At 46.5% G+C, this 23,834-nt stretch overlaps 1 protein-coding gene across 1 annotated transcript in view; it reads right to left on the bottom strand.

The window, feature by feature from the left end:
• RBBP4 (RB binding protein 4, chromatin remodeling factor) overlaps positions 1-23,834 on the bottom strand; it is a 68,032-nt gene that overhangs the window by 10,641 nt on the left and 33,557 nt on the right. The window contains exon 8 of the mRNA XM_073552004.1: positions 12,514-12,591. Within this exon, the coding sequence (XP_073408105.1) occupies positions 12,514-12,591 (78 nt within the window). The remainder of the gene's footprint in view (positions 1-12,513; positions 12,592-23,834) is intronic.

Here is a 23,834-nt window from a genome sequence, read left to right as displayed (position 1 = left end):
CCGCCCAGGAGGCACCCACTGCCCGAGTAGAGTGAGCTCTAATTCCCGCAGGGGGCACTTGATGCTTGACCCGGTAGGCTTTCAAAATTGCCGATCTGATCCAGCGAGCAATGGTAGCCTTGGAGGCCGGCTGACCTTTCCGCGCACCATCTGGAATGATGAAAAGAGTGTCTTCCGCAAGGGAGACGTCCTAGCCAGGTAAACCTTCATCGCCCTGACCAGGTCTAGCTTGTTCAAGGAGCGTTCCAGAGGGTGGATTGGACCCAGACAAAAGGACGGGAGAACAATGTCCTCATTTAGGTGAAAATTGGACACCACCTTAGGAAGGAAGGCGGGGGCCGCAGGACCACCTTGTCCTGATGGAGCACCAGGAAAGGGGGGGCACAAGAAAGGGCCGCCATTTCCGACACGCGCCGGATGGAGGTGATGGCCACCAGAAAGGCCACTTTCCAGGAGAGAAGGGACAGGGAGACTTCCCTGAGAGGTTCAAAGGGAGACCGTTGAAGAGCCTCCAGAACCAGATTGAGATCCCATGGATCCACGGGAGCGCGGTACGGAGGTGCCGTATGAGCCACTCCCTGAAGAAAGGTTTTGACCTGCGGACGGGAGGCCAACGTCTTCTGAAACAGAATGTAGAGCACCGAAACCTGACCCTTCAAAGAACTGAGGGCAAGGCCCGCATCTAGGCCTGCCTAGAGGAACGCCAGGATAGAAGGGAGAGAAAAGGACATGGGCGGTACGTCATTGGCCTCGCACCAAGTGAATTAGGCCTTCCATGTACGATAAATTCTCGAAGACGATGGTTTTCTAGCCCGGATCATGGTGTGAATAACCCGATTTGAAAAACCTGACCGCTTTAGAACCGCGGTTTCAGCCACGCCGTTAAATTGAGCGGCAGAGAACTGGGATGGCAGATTGGACCTTGAGACAGCAGATCCGCACGAAGATTGACGATGTCCGCGAACCCAAGCCCTTCTGGGCCAATCCGGAGCGATGAGGATGACTGGTACCCCTTCCGCCGTGATTTTCTTCAACAGCTTGGGAAGAAGAGGAAGGGGAGGGAACAGATAAGGGAGCCTGAACTGCGACCAAGGAATGGTCAGAGCATCGGCGCCCACTGCGAGAGGATCTCGGGCCCTGGATACGAACTGTGGGACCTTCCTGTTAAGTCGAGATGCCAGCAGGTCCACGTCTGGAGTCCCCCAACGACGGCAAAGCTGATGAAAGACGTCCGGATGTAAGGACCACTCTCCCGCCGCGAGACCCTCGTGGCTGAGAAAATCGGCAGCCCAGTTGTCCACGCCGGGAATGTGCACTGCGGATATCGCTGGGACCGATACCTCTGCCCAGTGGAGAATCCTGGACACTTCTGCTAGAGCCGAGGAGCTCCGTGTCCTCCCTTGGTGGTTGACATATGCCACCACTGTGGCATTGTCTGTCTGAATCTGGACCGGCAGACCCCTGAGAAGCCTTTCCCAGTGAGAGACAGATAAATCGCCCGTATTTCGAGGATGCTGATCGGCAGAGTTGACTCTTGGGTTGACCACCGACCCCGAACTGTGATTGCGAAACACAGCTCCCCAGCCGAGAAGGCTGGCATCCGTTGTCACAATCTGCCAGTAAATCGGAAGGAATGACCGGCCCAGGGAAATGAGGGGTGGCGTCTGCCACCAATTGAGTGACTGTTTGACCCAGAACGAGAGGCGAATTGGACGATCCAGGGAGAGAACGGACCTGTTCCATCGAGACAGAATGGCCTGTCGAAGCGGTCTCGTGTGAAATTGAGCAAAGGGGATCGCTTCGGTCGTCGCCACCATCTTTCCCAAGACTTTCATGGCTGACCGGAAAGATGGAAGCTTTAGGCTCTGCAGCGATCAAACATCTTGCCGCAGAGAGATCAACTTCTCTTCCGGGAGAAAGACCCTCGATCGACGGGTGTCGAACAATAAGCCTAGAAACACAAGACGTTGAGTCGGAACGAGGCAGGACTTCCTCTTGTTTACAAGCCACCCGAAACTGGAGAGGGAGTCGAGAACGATGGTAAGGTTTTGGAGAGTCTGGTGAAAAGACGGAGCTTTGATTAGAATGTCGTCGAGGTACGGGAAGAGTACGAGATCTCTGATCCTCAACAGGGCCATCAACGCCGCCATGATCTTTGTAAACACTCTGGGCGCGGTGGCGAGACCGAACGGCAGGTTGACAAACTGGTAGTGGTCCTGATGAAACCGCAAAACGCAGAAATTTCTGATGCCCGTAAAAGATGGGGACATGCAGATAAGCATCTTGAATGTCTATTGAACACATGAATTCCTGCGCCTCCATGGAAGAGATTACTGAACGAAGGGACTCCACCCTGAAATGACGCAGGCGGACCCTCTTGTTCAGCAGTTTGAGGTCCAGAATGGGCCGAACCGCGCCGCCTTTTTTCGGCACTACAAACAGGTTTGAGTAAAACCCTGTGAATCGCTCTGTTTCGGGGACGGGCACAATGACCCCGGAACTAAGAAGCGAGTCGATGGATGCAAAGAAGCCCAGAACGAAGGCAGGGTCTTTTGGAGGACGGGACTCGAAGAAGCGATCTCTATCTTGTATCCTGAGGATGCAACTTCCCGGACCCAAGCGTCTTCCACCGAGGCAAGCCAGACGTCCCAGAAGAAAAGGAGTCAGTCGCCCAGTTGGAAAGGCGCCTCAGGGCTTTGTAGATAGTCATGCCGAAGTGGACCTTCCAGTTCTGGACCTGGAGGATCTGCCCTTGGAGGAGTGAGATCGCCAGGATGGAGTGGGCCTAAAGGAGACCTTCTTCCTATCCTGGCGTGCTTGCGGCCTTTGTTGGTTGGGAAAAGATTCTGCCGTCGCGACACGGCAAGACCGAAAGGGCCGAAACTGACGCCTTGGAGGGGGTCTACGAGGCTTGGACTGAGGGAGAAGAGAGCTTGTGCCCCCAGTGGCGTCTTTGATAATCTGGTCCAGCTGGGATCCGAAGAGAAGCACACCCTGAAAGGGCAGATTAGTAAGGGACATTTTTGAAGACAAATCCGCCTGCCAAGTCTTGAGCCAAATTGTACGCCGGATTGCAACTAAGTTGCTGGACGCTTGAGCTGCGCAAGAGGCGGCATCCAAGGAGGCAGAGACCAAATAATCCCCTGCATGGGAGATCTGGTTGGCCATCTCGGCCAAACGCTCTGGTTTGGCTCCATCAAGAGTGCCTTGGCAGAGATCTTCCGTTCAAGTAGCTATGGCCTTTGTTACCCAAGTGAAGGCAAAGGCTGGGCTTAGCACCGTCGCAGCCGCTTCGAATGCTGACTTTGCTATGGATTCTATGATCCTGTCGTTAGAATCCTTCAAAGCCACCACACCTGAAATCGGAAGGACTGTGCTGTTAGATAGTCTGGACACAGGAGCGTCTACAGAGGGAGAAGCCGACCAGTTGTCGGTAAGCTCTTGAGAGAATGGATACAGCACGCCGAGGCGCTTCCCTCTTTGAAAGCGCCTGGTCGGATTTTCCCTTTCCCTGGTGAGGAGCTTGGCAAACTCAGAATGAGGAGCGAAGACTCTGGAAGGTGTTTCTGCCCGTCTGAATGAAACCTCCTGATCTGAGGGTTTCGTAGGGGAGTCTGAGATCTCGAAAGTATGGTTAATCGCTGCAATGAGGTTCTGTACCGTAACCTTCATGTCCACGGTATGGTCCGAATCCAGCTCTAAAATCTCCTCGGATGGCGCATCCGAGAACGCGTCGCCTGACTCAGGTGAGGATGCACGGGAAGTAGACTGCTGGGAAGGACTATGTGGTGGATGGAGCGACGGGAGGATTCCGGCCGGAGATCCTGCCTGGGTCTTTTGCGGCTCATGCTGGATGTTTCAGATGGAACCTCTTGTGACCTACTGGGTCCTGCAGGAGTCCAGGGGCAACTTATCAAGAACGGCCACTAGGGACTGAGACACCCTGGTGAGATCCGCCACTGACTGAGATAGGGAAGAAGCCCAGTCAGGAATGGGAGATTCGCTCTCACGTGGAGCAATAGGGGGGCTCCTGGGCAGCAGGCTGGATTGGGTTGCTGCAGTCGGTGCAGAGGGGAGTGGACTGACCTGAGGGAAGTTTGCGCTTGCAAGAAGAGCATGCAAAGAACTTGACTAAGGTGCAGGTGGAAGCCAGAGGGCAAGCACGATCAGGCTTAGGAAAGATGCACACTGAGGTAGATATGGGTCTAATGAAAGACCCGTGTCCACCTCCTACTGACACTAAGCTAAACTGAGCAAATTAGTGCCGGTCGGTGGGGTGTATACTGCGGAGGAGGAGCTAACCTTTTTCTGTGCATAGTGTCAGCCTCCTAGTGGCAGCAGCATACACCCATGGTTTCTGTGTCCCCCAATGAAGCAATGGAGAAAAACACATTTTTTTTTTAATTTTATTATTTTTCCCTAAGGGGTTGATAAAGGGGGGTTTGATTTACTATTTATGGCAGGTTTTTATGTTTGGCAGCTGTCACACGCTAAAAGACGCTTTTTATTGTAAAAATCTTTTTTGCATCACCACATTTTGAGAGCTATAATTTTTCCATATTTTGACCCACCGAGTCATGTGAGGTCTTATTTTTTCCGAGACAAGCTGACGTTTTTATTGGTACCATTTTCGGGTACGTGACTTTTTTGGATGGCTTTTTATTCCTATTTTTGGGACGCAGAATGAACAAAAACCAGCATTTCATGAATTTCTTTTTGGGGGTGCGTTTAAATCATTCCATGTGTGGTAAAATTGATAAGGTGGTTTTATTCTTCGGGTCAGTACGATTACAGCGATACCTCATTTATGTCTTTATGTTTTGGCGCTTTTATGCAATTTTATATAAAAAATAATTTTGCATCGCTTTATTCTGTGAGCTATAACTTTTATTTTTTCACTGATGACGCTGTATGGCGGCTTGTTTTTTGCGGGACAAGATGATGTTTTCAGCGGTACCATGGTTATTTATATCCGTCTTTTTGATCGAGCGTTATTGCACTTTTTGTTCGGCGGTATGATAAAAGCATTGTTTTTTGCTTTGTTTTTTATTTAAGGGGTCCGCTAAAGGGGTTAACTAAGACTAGTTTCACATTTGCGCTTTTGAGCGCAGTGACGGCCTGCGCACGGCCACCGCTAAGCCCCGCCTCCGCCGGTAGCTCCGCCTACCGGCGCATGACGCTGCATGCGTCCCCTATCTTTATCACTTGGGGCGCAGGCCGTGCGCAGTATGCTGCAGTTTTGTTGCGCTCGGCGCACCGTGAAAAGGACGCATGCGCCGCCAAACACATACTGCGCACGGCCTGCGCCCCCAGTGATAACGATAGGGGACGCATGCAGCGTCATGCGCCGTAGACTGAGCTACCGGCGGAGGCACGGCAGGGGGTGGAGCTTAGCGGCGGCCGTGCGCAGGCCGTCACTGCGCTCAAAAGTGAACCTAGCCTAATGGGGTCGTTACGGACACGGCGATACTAAGTGTGTTTTTTTTTTTTTATTATTTCCAAAAAATGAATTAGGGAATTTTTTTTTTTTTTTAATTTATTTAGCGATTTTATAAATTATTTTTAAACTTTTTTTTTTTAACTTTATTACATTGTCCCGGGGGGGGGGAGAGACACACATCACTGTCATGTGTCAGATCGCTGATCTGACACGTCACACAGCACTGTCAGATCAGCGACAGGCGCTGCACAAGGCTTCCTCAGGACACTGAGAAAGCCGCCTCCCTGCAGGCCCCCGCGGCCATATTGGATCTGGGGACCTGCAGAGAAGGAGGCCCCCAGAGCAGCGCAGTACATGCCGATGCTTCTCTAAACCCCCGGTACACTGCGATCATGTTTGATCGCAGTGTGCCAGGGGTTAACGTGCCGAGGGTGGTCCGTGACCACCCCTGACACTTAGTGCGCACTCTGTCCATTCGCACACCTGTGTTCCCATAGACTGTAATGTGTTATTTTGTCGCATTCCGTGCGCATGCGTTTTGACGCCGTTGGACGGACCCAAAAATGCAACAGGTTGCGTCTGGCGCGCCTAGGCGCACACCTTAAAAAAAACGCATACGAACGCGTGCACGCTAGACCATGTTAAACATAGGTGCGCATGATGCATGCGCATGGAAGAGCACGATGCGCTGCGCAAAAAAACGCTAATGTGAAACCAGCCCAACTGAAAATTGCAAATGCATATTAACCCCTTAACCCCCGGAGCTTTTTTCAGTTTCGCGTTTTCGTTTTTCACTCCCCTCCTTCCCAGAGCCATAACTTTTATTTTTCCCGTCAATATGGCCATGTGAGGGCTTGTTTTTTACGGGACGAGTTGTACTTTTGAACACCACCATTGGTTTTACCATGTCTTGTACTAGAAAACGGGGAAAAAAAATTCCAAGTGTGGTGAAAGTGGTAAAAAAAAAAAATAAAAAAAAATGATTTTTGGTACTCACCGTAAAAATCTTTCTTGGAGCCTTCACTGGGGGACACAGGCAACCTTGGGGTGTATGCTGCTGTCGCTAGGAGGCTGACACTGCAAATAAAGCAAAAAACTGGCTCCTCCGTAGCATACACTCACTGACAGGCAGGAAGTACCTCAGTTAAGTGTTAAAGCAGTAGGAGAAGCAACCAACAATCTCCACATATGTGGAGGCACGTAGACCCAAAACCAGAACAAACAAATAGGGAGGGTGCTGTGTCCCCGAATGAAGGCTCCAAGAAAGAGATTTTATGGTGAGTACCAAAAATCCTTCTCTATCGCTTCATTGAGGGACACAGGTAACCATGGGACGTCCTAAAGCAGTCCCCAATGGTGGGAACAGAAAGAATGCAGAGGAAAAAAAAAAAAAAAAAAGGACTGAGGCCGGCCGGTGCGTAACCGCCATCTGCTGCACCTTTCCTTCCTAGGCCTGCGTCGGACAAGACATAAGTATGAACTTTGTAAAACTTTGTAAGAATGTGCGAAGATGACTAGTTTGCAGCCCTGCGACCCCGAGGCATAGGGAGAAACTGCCCCAGGAGTTATCCAGAGTACAGACCGGAGAGGGGCAAGCGGGACCTAGAGAAGAAAGGACAATGTCTGCACCACTAATGTGGAATGAAAGGGAACGGAGGACGGCAGGATAATGCTGCCAACTAAGAACTCCACTGATTTCTCTTCTTGGTAGCCAATAAGGCAAACGGAACCAAATAGTTGTACTTACGCCAGCTGAATCAGATCTTCAGTAACTGCAGTAGAAACTTAAGGATGCAGGTTTTCTCACCCAAAGCATGGCCAGAATGACCTGATGGGAAAAAAAACCCAGTCCCTGTAAGAAGTAGGCCTTAAACGCCATGGCGTTAAAATGAAACTACTGTGAACTGTGGCGGAAGAGGGGCCTTGTGGAAGAATATCCAGATGGTCTGGAAAGCCCTAGGAGATGTACACCAGCTACAGGTACCAGGTCTGACTTAGCTTGTAGTTGTCTAAACTACTGGAACCCCTTCTGACTGTAGTTTTTGTTTTTTTTTGACACTTGCGATAAGGGAAGAGGCGGGGGGACAGAAAAGGCATCTGAAACTGGGACCACGGAATCATAAGTTCGTCGCAACCGACTGTCCTCGGATCCTGGGACCTGGTAACATACTGGGGAACCATTTTGTTCGTTTGAGAAGTCATTAGGTGGGCATCAAGAATGCCCCACCTCCAACAAATGTAGCCGAAGACTGCGGTGTGGAGAGACTACTCGCCTGACGCGAACCCCCAATGATACCAAAAAAAAAAAAAAAAAAAAAAGGAAGAACTTTCCAGTAGTCTACCCCTGGAATGTGGAAGGCTGATATGGCAGGGACATGGCCTTCCGCCCAACGCAGGATCATTGCTACCTCTACCCTTATCTTTGTGTTGGGAGTCCCACCTTGGTGGTTTATGTAAGCCACGGCTATGACATAATCCGACTGACTGCGGACTGGCTTGCCTGCGAGGAGAGACTGCCAGCGGATGAGGGCAAGAAGAATTGCCCTGATCTCCAAGAGGTTGATGGGGAGGAGAGTCTCCTGAACGTTCCAGCGACTCTGCGCTGTGAGACTGAAGAAGACCGCTCCCCAACCCTGAAGACTGGCATCGATGTTGATGATCTGCCAACGGAGCTGGAGAAATTACCTCCTGCGCAGGGCAGACACGGATTGTGTCCACCAAGAGAGGGACTGCTTCACATTGAGAGGTAAAAGCACTGGCCGATTCAGGGAAACAGTCCAGGGAAGCAATTCTCTTATCCCAGGTAGACCGGAGGGCCAACTGAAGAGGGCGGGTGTGAAACTCGGCATAAGGCACAGTTTCCATGACCACCGTCATGACCTTCATGAAGACCCTGGTAGCGGACGCCAAGCTGAACTGGAGTGCCGTGAACTGGTAATGGTGCCCCTGTATCGCAAACCAAAGGAACCTCCGATGCTGTACACAAACAGAAATGTGCAGGTAAGCATCATGAATTCATGAATGTCCACAGAGCAAAGTAAACCCAATGCTCCATGGAGGGGATCACAGAGCGCAAGGACTCCGTTCTGAAGAGGCAAATCCGAAGGTGGCAATTGAACTGCTGGAGGTCTAAGATCGGGCTTTTTTTTTTTTTTTCTTTTTTATAGGAGTACGAAGAGGTTCGAACAGAACCCAGAAAACCGTTCGTGCCAAGGAACGGGTGCAATGACACCTGAGCTTAGGCAGGGACGAGACTGCTTAGAGAACCCATGAGAGGGTTGAATTGGCGGGAGGGAGAAATGTCTTCCTGGGGGCAAAGAAAATCCCATCTTGTAGCTGGGTGTAACGATCACCCTGACCGAGGCGTTGTTGACCGCCGACAACCAAGTTTCCGTGAAAAGAAGAAACCTGCCTTCCACCCTGGAAAGATTCCCAGGTAGGGATGACCCATCATTAGAGGAGAATCTGTGATGGGGGGGTCCGGAGGACTTAGAGACGGGTCCTAGGCCTCCAGTCAGGAATAGCTTGAAGGAAGGTGTCCTCTTTCCCCTTGTGTAGGGGAACGGTCCTGCTGGAAGGAACCGCTAGAGGAAATAATAATAATAATAATAATAATAATAATAATAATAATAATAATAAATTTTATTTTTATAGCGCCGAAATATTCCGCAGCACTTTACATTTCAGAGGGGATTTGTACAGACAATAGACATTACAGCATAACAATAATCACATACAGTAGATTATAACAAAATACCAAGAGGAATGAGGGCCCTGCTCGCAAGCTTACAGTCTATGAGGGAAAAAGGGAGACACGAAAGGTGGGTGGTAACATTATGGCTGGTCCGTACAATCAGGGCAACTGTTAAGTGTGTAACAGTACAGACACAGAGGGCTGATGGATGCATAAAGCATGTGGGAACATGATGCGGGGAACCTGGCTATGGTAAAACTTTTGGCTGTGCCACACAGGGATGGATTAGGTTAATGTGTTGAGGCGATAGGCCTGTCTGAATAAATGCGTTTTCAGGGCACGCTTAAAATTGTGGGGATTGGGGACTAATCGTATTGACCTGGGAAGTGCATTCCAAAGAATGTGGCAGAGAGGTGCTTTCACCTCTGGTGGCATCATAAGTGATCTGGACCAGCTTGGGCCCAAAGAGCTAGATCTGCTAGCTCCTCTGTAGGAACCGCCGCCATAATGCCCCAGCGAAGCATCTTGGCCCAGGGCGATATGGCTTTCAGCACTCAAGTAAAGGCGAAATTAGGTCAGAGAGAAGTGCACGAATGGGGATGCACAAATCTTCATCCGCTGTTATAGACAGACACCCCGCCTGCTGTGCCCTCTGGGTACTGTGGCAGATGGTGACAGAGAGTGCATGATCCCAAACTTGCAGGCATTGAGACGCTATACTGGAGTCGTGTCTCGGGTGACAGGGAGAGAGGGCTAGAGAGGCACACTCACTGATTAATCAAAACAAACGCGGCCATAGGGAGGGGGCATGGCTAAGCCTGAGGCACACGCCGATTGGCCTGGTAATGCTCAGGTCGTGCACTGATTGGCCGAGGGACACTGACTGGCCTGAGGCCGGTAAGAGGGCGTGGCTACATGGAGACCGGGAGAGAAGGCCCAAAGCCGGGGGCTCAATTAGCAGAAGGAACCAGATAAGCCGCGCCATCTCAGGCTAATGTGCCGGCTGGCAAAAAACAAAGAAAAATGCCCCTCCTAATGGCTGACACGGCAGGGGCGACAGTAGTGACTGGACCTGGGGAACCAGGGAGAGATAGGTACAACGCCATGCTGCGGAGCGGTGGGCTTGATCCGGCGGGAGCTGTGCTGGGAGGCGTGTCCTGGACCTAGACAGGATTTTCTGACCCAGCGTCGCCTCCCCTCGTGGCAGGAAAGAGCGCGAAAGACGTAGCCGCGGCCTGATAAGCCGACAAGCGGAGGAGGCGTGTGCGACCTGCAATCAGCCCAATCGCCGGGGGTGACGCGCAGATAGGGGGGCATGCCCGGCGGTGGATAAAGGCAAGATAACTAGGTGGCACGGAGAGGGGCGTGTCCGGCATAGAGGATGGCTAGGGCAAACTAAACAAGCCAAGCAGGGCGCGTCTGGTCGATAAAGGCGGCTGATAGGAGACATGCCGGGGAGGGGCCGTGCTCCTGACGTAAAATGGCCGAAGGGAAGAAGAAAGCCTGCAAAATGCTGGGGCTGCGTGCTATGAGAAAAAAGGCGCGAAAATTGAACCTTCTGGACCCGGGAGGAAAGAGACCTATCTACAGCATTGGGGGAGAGAAGGGGCCCGCTGGCTTACCACCTGCTTGAATCTGGCTCCTCTTGATGGAAGGGAGAGGGTTCTGGAAATGAAGATCCTCCTTCCCGAACCGTCTCCGCGTCAACCCCTTACCAGAAGGGGGAAGGCCACCATCTGTGACCGTCTTCCTTTTAGCCCTCTCCGAGGAGAGGGGTGAGGAGGGGATAAGGCAAGGACTGGCCACCGAGTGTCACCCTGAAACACCCCAAAAGGGGGACAGGGGACTAAGTCCTGCCAGCGGCTCCGAGAGTGGGTGATACCACACTGCTCTCTCGGTCGCTTAAATGTGAGAAAACAGGGTGAGAAATTTGCACCGTTACCCGACGAGCTGTACAAGAAAAAAATAAATAAATAAATAAAAAAAAGGGAAAAAGATTAATAAATTCACACAGAAACCTGTGAAAGAAAAAACACTGCGGATCTAAGGTTAGATCCAGGTCCGCATCCTACAGACACTAAGCTTTACTTCCTGCCTGTCAGTGAGTGTATACTACGAAGGAGGAGCCAGTTTTTTGCTTTATTTGCATAGTGTCAGCCTCCTAGCGACAGCAGCATACACCCCATGGTTACCTGTGTCCCCCAATGAAGCGATAGAAAAAAGTGCAATCCCACACTTGTTTATCGTTTGGCTTTTTCGCTAGGTTCACTAAATGCTAAAACTGACCTGCCGTTATGATTCTCCAGGTCATTACGAGTTCATAGACACCAAACATGTCTAGGTTCTTTGCGTCATTTTCCGATACCCGTAGCGTCTATTTTTTGGGGTCTCGGGTTGGGTGAGGGCTTATTTTTTGCATGCCAAGATGACGTTTTTAATGATACGACCGTTACAGCATTTTAATACAATATAGTTTTTACTTTTTTTTTCTCACTACGCCCCATTCAGCGATCAGTTTAATCTTTTTTTTTATTGATAGATCGGGCGATTCTGAACGTGGCGATACCAAATATTTGTATGTTTGATTTTATTTTTAATGTTTTATTTTGGGGCAAAAGGGGGTGATTTGAACTTTTTTTTTTTACTTTTGGCATGCTTTAATCGTCTCCACAGGAGACTAGAAGCTGCCATATCCCGATCGGCTCCGCTTCATAGAGGCGTTGTCAGATCGCCTCTATGTAGTAGAACTGATGATTTGCTATGAGCGCTGACCACTGGGTGGCGCTCACAGCAACCCGGCACTGACAACCATAGAGGTCTCCAGGAGACCTCGGGTTGTCATGTCGACACACCGGTGACACGGAATCACGTGACACGGGTCACCGGTGTGCATATTTCCGACACGATTGCCGGAAGCAACATTTAAATGCTGCTGTCAGCTTTTCACAGCAGCATTTAACTAGTTAATAGTCGCAGGTGGATCGCGATTACACTCGCAGCTATTGGGGGCACATGTCAGCTGTTCAGGGAGGGAGTCCGACAGACGTACTATTACGCCCGATGTCGGAAAGGGGTTAAAACAACCACAAGATGGATTTCATCAACCCAGGTATCATTTTAATCAGTGTAACAGCTCCAATCTGACACTGTCTGTAATTTACCTAGCAAAATCACGATGACAGTTTTGCTTTAAGAACTCAGCCCTTTGTTTTTCATTGCATGGCATCAGCCCACATACAACAAAAATTCTGTTGTATTTGACATCAAGAAATTCTGATGAACACCAACTAGTTATTGTCCCAGTTACCTGGCTGACCTAGGGAAGGAATACTATTTTACAAGTACAAACTGTCCATAATCTACTAAAAAATTACTTTACCTGGAAAATTTCATCTTTATGGGACTCAAAGGAATGTAATTTTAGTTTCAGATTACGCAGATCCCACAATGCCACAGTCTATTGATAGAGAGAAAAAAAAAATGAGCATTAATTGGAAGAAAGCAAAATCAAAAACGAACAACTGATATTGTGGATTACATTTTTGATACTACAAAAAACTCCCACAAGTGTGGGCCATGGATTACAAAACAAGGTTAGTTTGTTTTTTTTATATACTCAAAAGTTTTTTGTTTTTTTTTGTTTTTTTTTAATTCATTTATTAACCAAGAAAAGAAACAGCATTTACACATATGCATACACCAAAATAATAGAAATGCATTTTGTCAGAATAATTATGGGAAAACAACAATTTGCACATTAAATTGTTTATACAATTTAGTTTCATAGGTCTATGAGCTGCTGCTTAGATAGTGGATTACTAAACAGGTAAACAGAAGCATTGTTAAGCTCTACATCTTTTAAAGTACATATCACAAAGGCAATACACATCTAATTAAACTAGAAATATACCCAACATGCTGCCTAGTACATTACACAATATTAAAAAATTATGTGAAGCCATAAATATATCTCAATGTATTTCAACTATAGCAGTCACGGTGGTACCGAACCTCCACTCCTCGATAGTGTGAGAAGAGAGGAATTCCATCTGTCCCAGATTGTCGAGTTTCCCTAAACAGCCCCTGTTTTGATAGGAGTGTTCGCTCATATGGAATGAACGAGTTTACCAGGTCAATCCAGGCTCAGAGAGGGGTATAATCCTCCCATACAACGCAACGCCAACACCTTCCTACCCAAAGAAAGTGACTCACGTAGAAAAATCCTAATATAGTGTCCCCATGTTTCTTTGTCTAACACCCCGAATAAACAAACTAATTGACTGAGAGGAACAGGAATTTGCACTAAGGATCATAACGAAGTTACTTCAGACCAGTATGAAAGGACAAAGGGGTATCCCCACACCATATGTACAAAGTTTGCTTCCATTATATGACACCTCAAAATATTCCGAGGACTGGAAACGACCCATTTTGAAAAGTCGTAATGGGTTTAGATATGACTGGTGTAAGATATATAATTGAGTCATTCTATTATTAATAGATGGCGATAATTTAGTTGGTGATTCAAGAATCTCCTCCCAATCCTCAGCCTGAGCATCAGGAATGAGATCCTCCCACTCCCCCCTAATTGTCGTTATAGCCAAGTCAGTTCCTGCAGATAACACGTATGTCTAAAGAGTAGAGATAAGGCCCTGAGGGCCTTGGAATTTAAGAATTCCTATCAAAGGGAGAGATGAGCTTGGGTCGTACATTTGTGACGTAAATGCGAATGGACAGCTGAACGGAGTTGAAGATAACGAAAGAATTGGGATCTGATGATATTATATTTAAATTGGATTTGTTCAAAAGACATAAGGATATTACCTTCATATAAGTCTTTAATCGAAGAAACATTATGTGAGATCCAAAAGCCAGTGGACGGGTGGTTCACCAGCAGCGGGAAATAGTTATTGATCCAAAGCTGCATTTCAGCTATAGTACCCTCAAAGTTGATCACTTTTTTGACCTGTCTCCATACCGACCTCGCCAAACGAAGTAAAGGCAACAGTCGAGGGGCATTAAGTTTGTCTGTTTCTAGAAAACCCAACGGGCAGCCAATCTCTGCAGGATGAATAAGATGATGTTCCTAGTTAGGTAAATAATTATCTGGCATCCATTTACTTAAAGCTTTAATCTGTCTGCCAGATGGTATAAATAAAAATTAGTCAATGCCACTCCCACATCCGCCTGGACCTCTGTAAGGCTACTTTCACATTAGCGTTTTTTAGCGCTGCGCTTCGTGCGCAATAGAAGCGCATGCAAAAAACGCATCATGCGTTTGCTTTTTTTTTTTTAGGCGCATGTGTTTCCATGTTAACTCTTAAAACGCATGCGATTTTAAACACAGGCGTGCGTATGTCCATGTGCACACGCCTGCATTCCCATAGACTGTAATGTGTTATTTTGGCGCATTCCGTGGGTATGCGTTTTTTTTTGACACAGGTTGGACAGACCAAAAATGCAACAGGTTGCGTCCGGCACGCCTAGGCGCACACTGCAAAAAAAACAACGCATGCGCATGAAAACGCGTGCAAACGCTAGACCACACGCCCCCATGTTAAACATAGGGGCGCATGCACTGCGCTAAAAAGCGCTAATGTGAAACCAGCCTCAAGTGGATAATTCAAGCTTAGGTCTAGATTTTCCCCATATAAAGGATGTGACCAGGGAGTTCAGATTGGTGAAGACGGATTTAGGAACCAGCACCGCACTATGCTGCATGGAGTAAACAAGTTTGGGAAGTAGAATCATTTCAATTAGATTAACATGGCCGGCAACAGATAGCGGAAGTTTACTCAAAGAGGAAAATTTGAGTTTGAATAGTTCCAGTAATGGGAGGATATTAAGTTGTAAGTCAAGTACACTGCTTTTAGATATGTTAACTCCTAAATATTTAAAATGAGACACTATAGGCAATAAGGACAAAGAATTAAGATGGGTCACAGGGCCATGAGAGAGGTGAGAGCGCAGATTTATTCCAATTGATATATAGGCCGGATTATTTACTAAATTTATCTATGGTAGCAATCACATGTGGCAACATCTCGTCTGTTATATCCATAAACACCAACATGTTGTCAGCATATAAACCAATAGTGTCTAGACGATCTGCTATATTTATACCTCTAATTCTTGGAGAGGACCTCATACGTATTGCTAACGCTTCTATAGCGAGGGCAAAGAGGGCGCGTTCCCCTAGATAGAGAAAAGGATTCTGATATGGAGTTATTTTTGATTATACGAGCTTTATGTTTTGCGTATATTACACCAATCCACTTTTGGAATTTAGCACCAAAGCCATATCTCTGTAAACATGCAGACAAGAATGGCTATTCAAGGGAATCAAAGGCTTTGGCTGCATCTAGCGACGCCAGGGCTTAGTTATTATCCGGTACCAGAGAGCTATATTGAACCACCGACTGGACCCGTCTGATATTGATAGAGGTACTTTTACCTGGCATGAAACCTGTTTGGTCGGGGTGTATAACATCCAATATAACCGAGTTTAACATAGTGGCCAGAATATTGGTGAAAATGTTATAGTTTACATTTACCAGTGATATTGGGCGATAAGATCCACAATCAAGGGGGTCCTTCCTTAAGTATAATAAATGTTTGCTTCATAAAAGGAATCAGGTAAGTATTTCCCCCTCCAAATCCCCTGAAATACCTTTAGAAGAAGTGGTGCCAGAATATCTTGATATTTTCTACACATTTCAACAGGGAACCCAACTAGTCCAGGAGCCTTTCCAGGAGTCAGCCATCATAGCATTTTTAATTTCCTCTAAAGTCAGCGTCCAAAAAGGCCAGCTGGATAATAACCAGTGTGGGGAATTCCATGTCTGATAGATAATTCAGGCATTGTGAAGTATCACAACCACTCGAACTATATAATGTTCTATAATAATCATAAAAACAAATGAAGTTATCTTCAGCTGAGGTCACTATTGAACGGTCCGATGTCTGGATTTGGAGTATAGTATTAGATGTGTTATGTGGACGCACTAGAAAAGCCAGAAGTTTACTCGCCTGATTTCCTAGTTCAAAATACGATTGCTGAGTAAAAAATAATTTGCGCTTAGATTTAGTGTCAATGTATTGAGTATATGGGCTATGGGAAGTCAGCCATACAACTCTATTCTCAGTTTGGCAAGATACATATGTTGCTTCGGAGTCTAAGTCGCTGTTCCATCTCATCATCTTCCCTCGAGGTTACCTTTTTAATATAAGAAATCGTGGAGGACAAACATCCTCTCAAATACGCCTTAAGGGCATCCCAAAACAGGTTAATATCTTGGGGTTCAGGGTAAGACGAGATGAAGCAATCTAATTGATCTATAGCTCTATTAGGGCCTATCAATTTCAGCCAGAATGGATTTAGTTTCCAGAAAATATGTTTTGATTGGCAAAAATTAAGGGTATGTGCACACAGTGAGGATTCTGCTGCAGATCCGCAGCGGATTTGGCCTGCGGATCTGCAGCAGAACTGCAAGTGATGTACAGTACCATTTAAGGCTATGTAAAGCAAAAAACACAGTTCACATGCTGCGGATTTAAAACTGCAGCATGTTACTTCTTTTCTGCAGATCCGCAACAGTTTTACACCTGCTCCATTAGAGAAATCTGCAGGTGTAAAACTGCAGGAGAAATCCGCACAAAAACTGCAGAGAATCCGCAGTAAATCTGCACTAAATCCGCAGGTAAAACGCAGGTCATTTTACATGCAGATTTAACAAAATCTGCGCAGAAAATTCCACAGCAGAATCCGCACCGTGTGCACATAGCCTAAGTATAATCGGACTATGATCTGAAATCCCTTTATTACCATGTTCTATGTCAGCTACCCACATCGCTAAGTTACTGGAACCAAATATCAATCAATCAAATTTATTATCGCCAAGTACATATTACATATATACAAGGAATTCTTTGTGGCAAAGAGGCAACATAATATATAACAGATACAACAAGTAACATTAACAAGACAGGTACAGTATATAGTCTACACATGACGATTTAATTGTTGAACAGAGAGTGGATAGAAGCTGTTCATATGGCGGTTGGTGCTGCATTTGGGGACTCTGAAGCGACGTCCTGAAGGGAGTAGTTGGAATGAGGAGTGTCCCAGGTGAGAGGGATCGGATGAAATTTTCAATGCGTGGGATCGAATACTCTTATCAAAGATCCTGGATTTTAGGCAGGGGGGAACCTATAATTCTCTCTGCTGTTCTGAAAGTCCTTTGTAAGCGGAGTTTGTCATGCGCAGTGGCTCCCCCATACCAGACTATCAGAGAGGAACAAATCACAGATCTGATGACAGCATTAAAGAATAAGATCAGCAGATTCTTAGACAAACCATATCTTTTCAGCTGACGCAGGAAGAACATCCTCTGTTGTGCTTTCCTTATAACAGCATCCACGTTTTTCCCCCATTTAAGATCATGAGAGATGATAACACCAAGGAATTTGGTCTCTGTGACCCTAAGAACCACTTCGTCATGGATGTAGATTGGAAGTATCTCATGTTGATCTTTCCTAAAATCCACAACCATCTCAGCAGTTTTTTTAGTGTTGAGTACAAGATTATTGGCTTTACACCAGTCACATTCTTTCCACCTCACTCCGATACAAGTCTTCAGCATTTCCCCTGATGAGACCAATCAGTGTCATATCATCGGCAAATTTCAAGATTTTTACTGAGTCTGCTGAAGAGATGCAATCATTCGTATAGAGAGAAAACAGTAACGGGGACAATACACACCCCTGAGGTGCCCCGATGTTTGTGACCAAGGTGTCCGAAGTGAATGGTCCAACTTTTACACTCTGTATACTGGCTGTCAGGAAGTTATAAATCCACAAGCATAAGTTGAGAGGGACTCCAAGAGTTACCATTTTCTTATGAAGTAAATTCGGATCAATGGTATTGAACGCTGAGCTAAAGTCCATGAAAAGAATCCGGACATATGAGTGCAGTTCATCTGTATGATTCAAAATGTACTTCAGTGCCAGATTGACAGCGTCGTTTGCCGAACGATTCTCCTTATAGGCAAACTGAAGTGGGTCCCATAGCTTCTGCGTGAATTTTATCAGGTGGGACATCATAATTCTTTCGAAGACTTTCATAGCTACAGATGTGAGTGCTACTGGTCTATAGTCGTTCAACTCAGAGGATCCCACTTTCTTGGGGACAGGGATAATTGTGTAATTTTTCCAACACTGAGGTACAACGCACTCTTTCAGTGACACATTGTATATATTTGTCAGTATAGGGGCAAGCTGGGTAGCACATACTTTCAGACACATTGGAGATACACCATCAGGGCCAGGTGCCTTTTTGACCTTAAGTCCCTTCAGGATGCGTATCACCTCTGCCTCGGAGATCACTACTTGGGTGCTGCACAATGAATGATCTTTATATGAACAGACTGAGGAGCTTAGAGATGAATAGCCACTGTGTGTAGAGCTTGCCTCAAATCTGCAGTAGAATTCATTTAACTCTGCTGCCAGACTTCTGCTGGGGTTCACTATAGTGGGGTGGCTTTTATAATTGGTGACCTCTCTTAATCCTCTCCATGCAGATCTAGTATCTTTTGATGAGAACCTTTCCTCCAGAATCTTTGCATACTCGTGTTTGGCTAACTTAATCTCTTTAGATAGCGAGTTCCTAAGTTTCTTGAATTCAGTAATATCGCCTGCTTTATAAGCCTCCTCTTTTCTCTTACGGATCAACCTGACTATTTGTAAACCACGGCTTGTTGTTTCCCCGAAAGTGGACAGATTTGGATGGAATAAACGTGTCTTCACAAAAACGGATATATGAGGACACTGCATCAACCCATTCATCCAGACCCGAGCATGTTTCCTGGAATACCTCCCAGTCCGTGCATTCAAAGCATGCTTGCAGTTGCAATTTTGCCTCCTCAGACCATGTCTTCTTTGTATAAACTGTAGGTTTGGATGTTTTCAACCTTTGCCTGTAGGCTGGAATTAAATGAATTAGACAATGATCTGAAAAGCCCACTGCTGCTCTCCTCACTGCCCTGTAGGCCCCTTTTATGACTGTATAGCAGTGATCAAGCGTATTGTTCTCTCTCGTGAAGCAGTTTATATGTTGAGTAAATTTGGGGAGATCCAGGTTGAGTTTTCCTTTGTTAAAGTCCCCCATTACGATCACAAATGCTTCTGGAGATCCTTTCTCCCATTCTGATATTTTGCAAGCTAATTCACCAATAGCAGCTTTAACAGATGCTTGAGGGGGAATATATACTGCAACCAGAACCATAGATGAAAACTCTTGGAGAGTAAAATGGTCTACAATTGAGTGGAAGGTACTCTAGATCTGGAGAGCAGCCTTTTCCCAGTATGTTAACATCACAGCACCAGCTAGTGTTGATGTAGAGACATACCCCACCCCCCCTTTGTTTACCTGAAGCTACACAATCACAGTCAGCTCTGTAGATAACAAAACCAGGTAGATCCAGACTATCATCAGGGATGGTCTCATTCAACCAGGCCTCAGTAAAACAAAGAGCAGCTGAATTGGCCATATCAGATCTCATGTTACAAAGTAAGCTCAGATCCTCCATTTTGTTAGATAAGGAACGGACATTAGCCAAAGTGGAGTGAAGGAAGAGCTGTTCTGGACCCTCTCCTCCGAAGGCGTGCCAGGATGCCTCCTCTCCTACCTCTCTTGCAGTACACCTCCACAGGTTTCACAGAAGTAATGGATTTTATGTACTCAATTGTTGAATTAGCAATCCTGCTCCAAGAAGGGGAGTCCATGAGAAATTGCAGATGATTCCAGAATAATAAATCGTCCCTTGAAATCATAAGAGTAGGTTTACAGAGTGCAGTGGCCATGATTACACTCAGCTTGTAGCTATAAAGACTGAACAGTCACAGCTTAGCAGAGTTAAATGTACAACTTTCCATAAAGGGTGCTCCCAGCACTGCTGGGGGGGGGGAGGGCATGGGTGCAACAAGACAGGGACATCAGGGGACACACCAACAGTCAGTCCAAACCTGCCCAGCTCACCCTTTCAGCTCCACCTGGATCACAAGATCTCCAGAACATCTCCAGCACCGCACACTCCACCAGCTTTCCTATCCCGGGATTATCTGCATGCTGGAAATGGGTACAAGGCAGGCAGCCAGCAGCTTCACTCTCTCCCAGCTGAAACCAGGCACGGAGCTCCAAGGGGACAGAAAGACACCGGTCCCAGCTGGTCGCAGTCTACACACTACTCCCAGCTCTGCCGAATCCTGTAGCCCTACAGCTCCACGTGGACCACAAGATCTCCAGAACAACTCCAGCACCGCACACTCCACCAGGTTTCCTATCCTGAGATCATCTGCTTGCTGGAAATGGGTACAAGTTGTAGGAAAGTTGGCAGGCAGCCAGCAGCTTCACTCTCTCCCAGCTGAATCCAGGCACGGAGCTCCACGAGGACAGAAAGACACCTGTCCCAGCTGATCGCAGTCTCCACACTACTCCCAGCTCTGCCGAATCCTGTAGCTACGCAATGGTGAGTGAACCAAAGGGAGAATTAACAATTAAACGGCGTAAAAAACTCAGGAGCCTCATGCCAGAGCAGCCATCTCTCGGCGCTCTATATATATATATATTTTCCAGGAAGATGGTAGACGAAGGCCAGGAGAGGTACGTAAGTGACTGGAAGAACGACATCATCAGCTCACAGAAACTGACCATGTACCAGAGTCTACAGAGAGACTACAGACTGGCTCCATACCTGGAGAAACTCCCGGACCCCAAAGACCGCAAGATCCTGAGCCGGTATAGACTCAGTGCCCACAGTCTGGCCATCGAATCCAGCCGACACAGGCAGAGCTACAAGCCCAGGGAGGAAAGAGTATGCCAACACTGTGACCAGGAGGCCCTGGAGGATGAGACCCACTTCCTGCTACACTGCTCCAAGTACTCAGCAGTGAGGGACACTCACTTCAGGAGACTCTCACATCTCTTCCCGGATTTCACCACCATGAAGGAGGAAGAGAAAACATACATCCTGCTGGGGGAAGAAGAGAGAGCAGTGGAGATAGCAGCGCAATATGTGAACGAATGCCATAGACTGCAAGAAAGAGAACTCTGATATGCCATGGACTTCTATGGCACCCACCCTGGATATGCCCCAATCCCCCATCCACCTTCCCTATGCCATGGACTTCTATAGCCTCATCCTGGATCTGCCCCCATGCCGCCGTCCACCTTCCCTATGCCATGGACTTCTATAGCCCCATCCTGGATCTGCCCCATCCACCTTTCCTACAGCCCCTTCCCAACATCCCTACAGTCCCTATCCCTATTTCCTTCTGTACACTTGCTTTGGCAAAACTAATGTGTATTTAGTCCTGCCAATAAAGCTTCTTTGAATATATATATATATATATATATATATATATATATATATATATATATATATATATATATATATATATATATATTCTATACGGGATAAGGTACGTTTAGTAGACGAGAGACAAGTCTACTCCTTTACCCTGGGGTGGAACATCCTCCACAGATTCAGCCAACCATTACCCTCCATAAACAAAAGCCAATGAAGAGGGAAGATGAGGGTAAAGAGGAGGTCCCTCCAGAAATCTCACTATCCAGCCTAATTCTATCAATGCAGATATCCATAACTAGATTAAAATCTGTATCTTTATCTATCTATATATGTGCATCAGGATAATTTAAAGCAAAGCTCATTGCAGTCTGAAGAATCGACATATTGGCAGGGGGAGGATTAGAGATACATAGTATAACGTAAGCGAGTTGATCATTGAATGTACAAGAACAAAGCGGCCTTCCGAGTCTCTTCGAGGATCCCTAACATCTCTGTATATCAACAATGAAACCCCCCTTGAGTAGCTGGTATGAAATGCGTGAATAAACCACTGTACCCATGGGCTTCTGTACATATCGGTCAGAATCCCTGGTGAGGTGCATCTCGACCAGAGCCATGATGTGAGGGCAATAACGCTTAATCTGGGAAAAAAACCTTAAAGGGAATCTGTCACCCTTTTTTTCTGCCCTCAACAGGGCAGAGCAGTGCGCCTGCGCCGGAGCCACTACAGGACGGGAAGAAGAGGACGGCATCGTATGAAGATGGGAGGCCCGGACCGCAACACCCATCAAACCGGACCGCCCCCTCCGGTGAGTATAATCTAATGTGTTTTTCTTATCTTTCAGGTTACATCGGGGGCTTATCTACAGCATTACAGTGGTCAAAAAAAAAAAAAAAAAAAAAAGGGTGACAGATTCCCTTTAATTCTCTTGCGAGGAGTCCTGAGACTCCTCACATATATACCCAAAATTTTTTTTAACTCCTTCAAGACTATGTTGTAAAAATGAGTACAACACAATGAATGACTTTGCAGCAAAACTAAAGTTTAGAGTACAAAATTCTAATTAACAAGCATTCAACCACTGGTAAATAGATTAAACAGATGTCCAGCAGACAGCTGACTTTAAAAGGGCATTACTTAAAGAAAACCTTTTCATTTCATGCGGTCAGCAATGGCACCACATGGAAGAGAAATGTTACAAGAACTGAAAGAAAATTTCTTTACCCAATAAAAATGAAAGTTACAAGATCAGCAAAGCTTTATCAGTCAGAATACTATAGCAAAAGTGAAAGATTTAAAGATAGAACTAAACCAGCTCACATATCCAGGCCAATCACAGAAGTTGACTCCTAACCATAGTCTTCTGATGAGAAGGGTTGAAGAAAAATCGACTTGCAAGATCAATGCAGTTCGTTAAAGTAACAAAACCAAATTGGGGCAAGTGTTTCCCATGGCAATACGGCAAATACTGCCGAGGAACGACATGCATGAGTGTTGTCCATGAAATCCTCTCCTAAAGTCCTTGCACAAAAAAAGCACACTTACAATTTTCCAGGGCCCATGCAAAAAAATATGAAGACTACTAGAACTCAATACCCTTGAGCAGAGCTGAGCAAAGTGCGGTCCGCTTTCCACATCCCGCCTGCCTGTTTCAGTCCAGCCTGTAGACAAAGACAGACGAAGGGCTGAAACAGTGGCTCACAAACCGCACTATACCCTAGCCTTCAGTCTGTCCGTATCATCATGTAGATGGCAATGAATACCTTGGTGGAAGACAGAGCCACCAGATCCTTCTTCCACCAGATCTCCTTTATGTGGAGAGTCTAGCTGCTACCTGCCACTGTGCAATTACTGCAGCTGACCTACCTACATCAGACTTCAGCAGTTGACAGGTCATAATATGCGTTTATGTACTTGGTATATTAGCCTCATTAAGTATTATTTTCTATGAAAGCCTCATTACCCATATACCAACCATCTCATTGTGCTGCCAGCCAGTGTTTTTTGTTTCTGGGTGTATTGGAACTATATTATCCTCATCTTCAGTTCTATTGTACTATTGAGTCCTGTTCCCCCATGTGTCTTTTTTGCACCTTAATAAAGTTTGATATATATTTCATGTAGCTTTGGACTCTTGTTTTTCTCTTTAATTTATATCTCAACTGGAATTTGGACCACTCTTTTGCAAACTGCTCCAGGTCTCTAATTTGAAGGGTGCCTTCTCCAAATAGCAATTTTAAAACTCTTCCTGGGTCTCCATAACGTTTAATTTCATTCAAATACAGTCACATGCTGCATCAGTGTTGACGCAAACTGAGCCTGCAGGACAGATTG

Source organism: Dendrobates tinctorius, unplaced genomic scaffold (genome assembly GCF_039654945.1).
Source record: "Dendrobates tinctorius isolate UK_male_01 unplaced genomic scaffold, ASM3965494v1 ptg000183l, whole genome shotgun sequence".
Lineage (NCBI taxonomy): Eukaryota > Metazoa > Chordata > Amphibia > Anura > Dendrobatidae > Dendrobates > Dendrobates tinctorius.
Note: the sequence above shows the minus strand (reverse complement) of the source record. Positions and strands in the feature narration are given on the sequence as shown.